We start from the raw sequence: 6,743 nt of genomic DNA, 5'->3' as shown, positions 1-6,743 counted from the left end.
AATCAAATTTATTTATATTATCTATAATCTTGTTTTCTAGAAAGATAAATAGATTATTTCATTATTTGATCAAAATGTGTTTTATCTAAATTTTGATAAGATATAATTAAAAAAGTCATTACAAATTTAAATGGATTTACCATGTAATTTGAATTTAATTTATACAATTCGAATAACTCACTCAACCCTAGTCTATCGCGATCAAATCCTGAATCTAACCTTAGTCTATCATGATCAATCCTAGTTTAACCTAAACTTGATGATCAACTACATGAATCTAACCTAATCTTGAAACAAAAAATATTAAGATTGAATTGGAATTGGGTTTAACACCTTGAGTTAAAGATGAAGTTGAGTTTGAGTTTGATTTCGGGTTGACACAAACCTCACTCACCCTACTCGATGCATCACACTTTAGGACATATCTAAAAGAAGTAAATTAAAATAACTTAAGAAAAATCTTTATGACATCACTATAAAAGGAAATAAATCAAAATGCTAATGGAAATAAGTGAATTTGGGGAGGATTGAAAGATTTCTTTTTTCCTTTTTTTTTTTTCCCAAAAACTAGTTGGACACAATATTTATTATATCCATTTTGATGTTGATGGAGAATGTAAATTTTTAAAGTAAAAAATGTGGATTTTCCTTAAGATGGGACATAATAAATTTTAATATTCATAGAAAAAGTAAATGTTTATACATCCTTGAAATATTTTTAGATAAAATTTGAAACTTAATATTTCATAATTTAAGATGAATAAAATTGTATTTTAATGATTTGTCAAATTAAAACTTATTATTTAATTCCATTTTAATTATTAAGATTGTTAGCTAAAATTAGTTTAATTTTTAAAAATTATTAAATTTGATATATTCATATATTTAAAAAGAATTTATGAGAGAAATATAGGAGGTAAGAGCTTATGGTTAGTATAAAGTTGGTAAAGAAGTTGAGTTTCATGCAACCAATGCACAAAATTATTTTGGACAAAAGGTGATTTTGTTTATTCATTTCTTGAAGTTAATTTTAATTTTAATAATTGCATGAAAAAAAAAGTGATGAAAGGCAGTTGAACCATTTAATAAACTAAGATTTTAAAAATGTTATATTTTAATTAGTTGATTAATTGAACTATTAAATTAGCATGTATAGCCATCAAAATTAAGAATGCTAAAAATTTAATTAATGTCCTATATTTCAATGTAAAATTTATCTTTACGTTTAAGAGTGTGTTTAGTAGTTATTTTAGGAAGTATTTTTTTGTTTTTTTGATACTTGAAATGTTTTTATTTTTATTTTTTAAGTATTTCAAATATTAAAAACACTTTTTAAAATTACTATCAAATGCACTTTAAATATATTTTGATATCATTTAAGATATTTTTTTATTACTATGTAGAATATCATATTTATAACACATTTTTATAATGGGTACAAAGAGGCTATGGATAGGGTATTTAGAGATTATATTAAAATATGATTCAAAGTAATCTTCAAATCCATATGTTATAAGCTTCTAAGAAAATTTGACCTAACTCCATATTCTATATACCTTTGATGACAAAATAGTTTGCTCCATTTGATTCTTTATAAATATAATAATATTGGTACATATAGAAGTTCCAAATAGCCTCCATTGATAACTTTATAGAATTAGAAATATTTTATTATAGCAATATGTGAATATTTTTTAGTCAACTTCAATCTCTAAACAAAATCCGTTATTCTTTGCACACTATTTGTTAGAGTGGTAGATTCTATAAAATTTATTAATGTATTATTTGGATGCCTACTTGCAATTATTTTTGTAATTTTATTATAGTTTTTAATCACTAAGAAACACTTTTATTTCCCATATTTGATTTATCAAAATTTAATAATAAAAAATTCATTGATTGAAGGAATCTATTAAATTTAATAATTTAATAAAAAATAACATGATAATGACAACCTTTAATTTTTAGGGTGGTTGAAAACTTTGTAATTTTTGTATACCATTTGAAGCAAAGATAAAAGCATTCATACGATAAAAGGGTAGGATAATTAAACTTAATGCAATAAAAAATTCCTTAAACAGAAGATGTTATTTAAAAACAACATATTTTATATTCTTAAGATTAGAAAATAAAAAATAGTTTTCGTAATTTTCTGTTTTTTTCTTTTACGAAACAAAAAATTGTTATCGAAACCGTTACCAAACATGCGTCTTCACAATTATTTTTTTTTGGGATTGTTATAAAAAATAATTATTATAGGAAGAATGATGGAAAACAAAGTATTACAGTTAAAAATAATATTTAGAAATATGGAAAACATGTTCCCAGCCAAACATATCTAGAGTTTGCTTTCAAGAGAAAAAGTTTAAGGTCATTTTCCTGTTGGGAAGCCTGAAAAACCAACTGGTCTTATCTCAAACTAAATAATGTACCTTCTATCCATCTATGTATTATGTTGTTCCAAGCAAAACTCATCCCACAGTATTCATCGGAATATTCCAGGAATTGACACATGCTGCATGAGCAGACCACCGGAAAGTCGCAGCATCAACGTCGGTGACCGTCTTGTTGGTGGCGGTGGCCGCCTTGAACCGCCTCCAGTCACGGTGGACGGCCTTGAGATCAGCCACCTTGGCGCTAATACTTCTGCAGCAGTTAGCATGGACAGTGGTGACTGCCCTAAAGTCTTTGCTATCTTGGCAAAACCCACTGAAGTAGAGGGTGTGAAGGGCCCTTACTTCAAGACCCAGCTGCCTAAAAATGCCCTTCAGCATAAGGTCTGATAGTACATCTTGTTCTTTCTTCCCTATGGAGTTGTTCTTCATGGCATACCAGGTTTGAAAGAGGGCAATGGTCTTGTTGTTTGATCGGACGAAGTAGAATCCGGTGTTAATGGAGTTGTCTTCCGGCCGGTGGCTGCTGAGGAACTTGTCGGTGCTGATTTGGAGATCTGCAGTTAGGTTTGTGGTTAACCTTGGAAATGGGTTCCTCAGCCAACTTACATCCGTGTCCTGTGTTAAAATTTTAGTAGAAATTGATCTAAGAAAACAATTCTATCCATCTCATCTAGGGCTCCTTGATTCGAGTTTCAAATCAATACAAGCTCTTAAGAATAAAACAATCAAACTAAGTTTAACTAACTATATTTTAATATTTAAAAATATATATATAAATTGTAGCAAAATTTAAAGGGTTATTTGATTTAAAGGGCCGTTAAAAATCCAATTTTGAAAATTTAGCCCTTATAAAAAATATAAATTGTAACAAAATTTAAAGGGTTGTTAAAAATCCAATTTCAAAAATTTAGCACTTCATCATTCTTTTAATCTCATTTGTATACAAATGACCTTATTTTTTTCTTATAAAAATAACCATTTTTTAAAACATACATGTAAATACATGCGATGGTTAACGATATTTATGTTTAAATGGATTACTCTTTAAATAAAAACATGAAGAGGTTAAATTCACAAATATGATAATCATTTAATCCTTTTTGAACCAATTAATTCAAATTTAAATAGTAAATGAGGCAAAATAAATTTATCTCTATAGAAAAATATATAATAATAATTTGAAACTCTTTTATTAAAAATCTAAAAGGAAAAAAAATAAATGTTACTATATATAACAATATAAATATAAATGCTATAAAATTTAATTCGTTCAAATTGAGCTTTGGTTAAAAAAATTTAAATCAAGTTTAACCTTAATATTAAAAATGATTGTGTTGGGACATTGACTTCACTATTTTGTTTTTGGAGTGAAAGTCATAATTTGGTATTTATTAAAAATAGATTAACAACCTCCTAAATAAGTTCAAAAATATTATGGTGGGGTGGACCTCCTCAAATAAAAAATCCCTTCCCATTGCATCAAGTAGTTAATAATAGTTGGAATTGAATCATCTCATCTTCTTATCCCATCTTCTTAGCCATTCTTAGTCATTGATGTGAAACCTAATTTCTATCAATAATTTTTAAAAAATAAAAAACATAAATCAACTTAAAATTAAAAATGGAAAAGCAAAATACTAGTGATTTTCAACTCAAAATTCTTCAATTTATCGATATTTATTTTATTTGTCTTGTTTCTTTATATATATGTTCCATTAATTAAAATAAAAAAGTAAAACAAAAAAAAAAAGAAAAAAAAGAAAAGAAAAAGGGAAATCTTAGCTAGGTTTAAAACTCACTACCTTATATTTATCTTTTTTTTTTTTATTTCTCATATTTTTTTCCCTTTTCTAGGAAATTATTATCTTAATATTATTTGTGTGAATAATGTTTAAGGCTTAGTTACTTCTTTCCTATTATTTTTTCCTATTTTGTTTTTTATTAATATTCTTATTCATTTTTTTTTTAATATTATAGTCTTCTTAATTTTAATATATATTTTAAAAAAAATTATGTATATAAATAATATTATATAGTAATTACCATATGCTACATTTTTTTAGAAATGATAAGAATATGAACACATTTCTTATAATTTTATTATATTAAAAATCCATTTGATGATGATTTTAAAAAGTGTTTTTAATGTAAAGAGTGTTTTTGAAAAAAATTATGCATTTGATAAAATTTAAGCACTTTTACAAATTTTAAAAATAAAATAAAATTTACTTTTACTGTTTTATAAAAAAATACTTGATTAATGATTATATTGAAAACATTTAAAAAATAATTTTAAAGAAAATAGTTATCGATAAAACATTACTCAACACACATTAGTTCTATCTTTTTCATCTTTTAGGAGTCCATATTATATTGACTATTGACTAAACGATTAAAATTCCATATTAAGAAAAAAAAAAAAACAAATAAAAACAAAAAATAAATCCACCATTTTCACATGACACAAATCTTCATTTTAATTCAAAATAAAATTTCAGTATAAAATAAAAACAAATATTCATTATGGAAAAAGAAAAACATCAAACTTCATGTATTTATGTTAATGAAGTAGAGCTAGATTTTTTGGCTTCAATTTTTTATTTTTTATTTTCATTTTAAGTTAATATTTTAATATTTTAATATTTATTTAATTATTCAGGAAGTTTTATTCAATTGTAGTAATAAAGTAAGGATACGAGGTAAATTACCCAAGAAAGTTGAATTGGTTAACCACCACTTGATGATATGATAATAAGGATTCAAACAAAGAGATTTTTTTTTTTTTTTTTTATGTGAAAGAAAATAAATATTTTTTTATATTTTAATATTAAAAATTTTAAATTAAAAGCTATTTAAATAAACTTATCCTAACAAGATCATTAACTTCATTAAATTTTTAAAAAGTTTTCATTTTTTATGAGCAATTATAATATATGATATTAGAAAATGTCAATTTATAATAATAAAAGAAAATTCTAATTTTGCCTTTTTTTTTCCCTATAGGATGATTTAATTTTTTCCTCGACAAAATTGCATGTATAATTAAATAAATCCCCATCTCAACACATAAAATAAAATTTACTAGTAAAAATAAATTATATTTTGTTTTGAAATATTTAAAAAAATTAAAAATCCAAAAGGAAAAAATAAATAAATAAAGGATACGGTCTGTTTGGTTAATGTGGTTATTATAAGTTGTCAATCAAAACGCCCCACTTTTAATATTTACATTTAATTAAGCTAATTAAACGGCAAACAAAAGCCTAACTCCAAAAAATTGGACCAAAACGGTGTCGTTTAGTAATAGTACGTACCGTGAAGATGAAACTGTAGCCACGCTCGAGCACATGCAGGAGAAGGAGAGTCCTTCTCCACATCATCTCGATGAAGTCCTCCGACATGTAAAGTTTCTCCCCCTCCATATCTCCGTCCTCGCCCACCATTTTGTAGCAGTGGAGTCTCCGGAAAATGCAGCGGTCGTACGCCGTCTGGTCCCCCGCCACCACCAAGAGGTGGTCCGCCATCTCCCTAGTGCCTTCTCCGATCCAGAAGCTCTCCAGAAAAAGATCCAGCATCGATGTGTCGTCGCCTTCGACATAGGCTTTGTTCACTATTGTGATTATTACAGTCTTGTTGGGCATTGATGCTTTGCTCAACGCTGCTTCGAGATCGTCTTGAGGCACCGCCTCGAGAGCTTTCTGTAAGAAAAAAGAGAAAGAAAATGGTGTAACATAAAATAATGATAATCTTTTAATTTTTTGGATTTTGAGATAAATGGAGGGAAACCCTAATGGAGAATTAATGGAGACTTACAGTGGGTGGTTGGGGCCATTGGAAGGTCTGGAATTGACAGGAGAGGCAGAGATAGACAACCTCGATAAGGAGTAGAGCAATGGCGAAGTTCCCAATGGAGTTCTTGGGGCAATCCATGTTTGCATTGCAATTACACATCGAAAAGCCCTAGCAAATACTGGATGATTTTGTGTTGAGAGAGAGAGAGAGAGAGAGGGGGAGAGAGAGAGAGAGAGAGGTGATTAATTTGGGTAGGACAGTCATGACCCCCACCCTCCCCCACAAAGGGAGAAAAAAAAAGGAAAAAGAAAAAGGACAATTATGATTTAGGACCGATTAAAGTAAATAATCTATCAAAATCCTATAGTTTGCAATGTGAATGTGTTTGTGGGTCTTCATCATTTGACTTTTAAATAATTATTTCTTGTTTTTCTCCACTCTTTCTCCTTTCCTCTTTTATTGAAGTGTCACATTTCTTCCATCTCTTAATATTTTTTCTAAAAATATTTTCTTTTTCTAAAAACTTTTTTTTTTAGAAAAATATTTTAATATTTT

The 6,743-nt window shown here is 27.0% G+C and overlaps 1 protein-coding gene across 1 annotated transcript; it reads right to left on the bottom strand.

Annotated features, from left to right (window-relative positions):
- Window positions 1–2,261: 2,261 nt before the first annotated feature.
- On the bottom strand, window positions 2,262–6,422 carry LOC100266801 (uncharacterized protein At1g28695). The gene is made up of 3 exons (XM_002270021.4): window positions 6,210–6,422; window positions 5,711–6,094; window positions 2,262–3,011 (listed from the first exon to the last, which is right to left on the bottom strand). The coding sequence occupies exons 1-3, from the start codon at window positions 6,345–6,347 to the stop codon at window positions 2,472–2,474; spliced, it is 1,062 nt and encodes a 353-aa protein (XP_002270057.3). The 5' UTR covers window positions 6,348–6,422; the 3' UTR covers window positions 2,262–2,471.
- Window positions 6,423–6,743: the final 321 nt, after the last annotated feature.

This window comes from Vitis vinifera, chromosome 15 (genome assembly GCF_030704535.1).
Source record: "Vitis vinifera cultivar Pinot Noir 40024 chromosome 15, ASM3070453v1".
Lineage (NCBI taxonomy): Eukaryota > Viridiplantae > Streptophyta > Magnoliopsida > Vitales > Vitaceae > Vitis > Vitis vinifera.
Note: the sequence above shows the minus strand (reverse complement) of the source record. Positions and strands in the feature narration are given on the sequence as shown.

Bases quoted from the DNA above. Each gene is read 5' to 3' on its own strand.
- LOC100266801 (XM_002270021.4), bottom strand. From the start codon at position 6,347: ATGTGTAATTGCAATGCAAACATGGATTGCCCCAAGAACTCCATTGGG. The intron at 6,095-6,209 runs GTAAGTCTCCAT...TTTTTCTTACAG, and splicing joins AATGGCCCCAACCACCCACT to AAAGCTCTCGAGGCGGTGCC. The intron at 3,012-5,710 runs GTACGTACTATT...ATTTTAACACAG, and splicing joins GCTACAGTTTCATCTTCACG to GACACGGATGTAAGTTGGCT.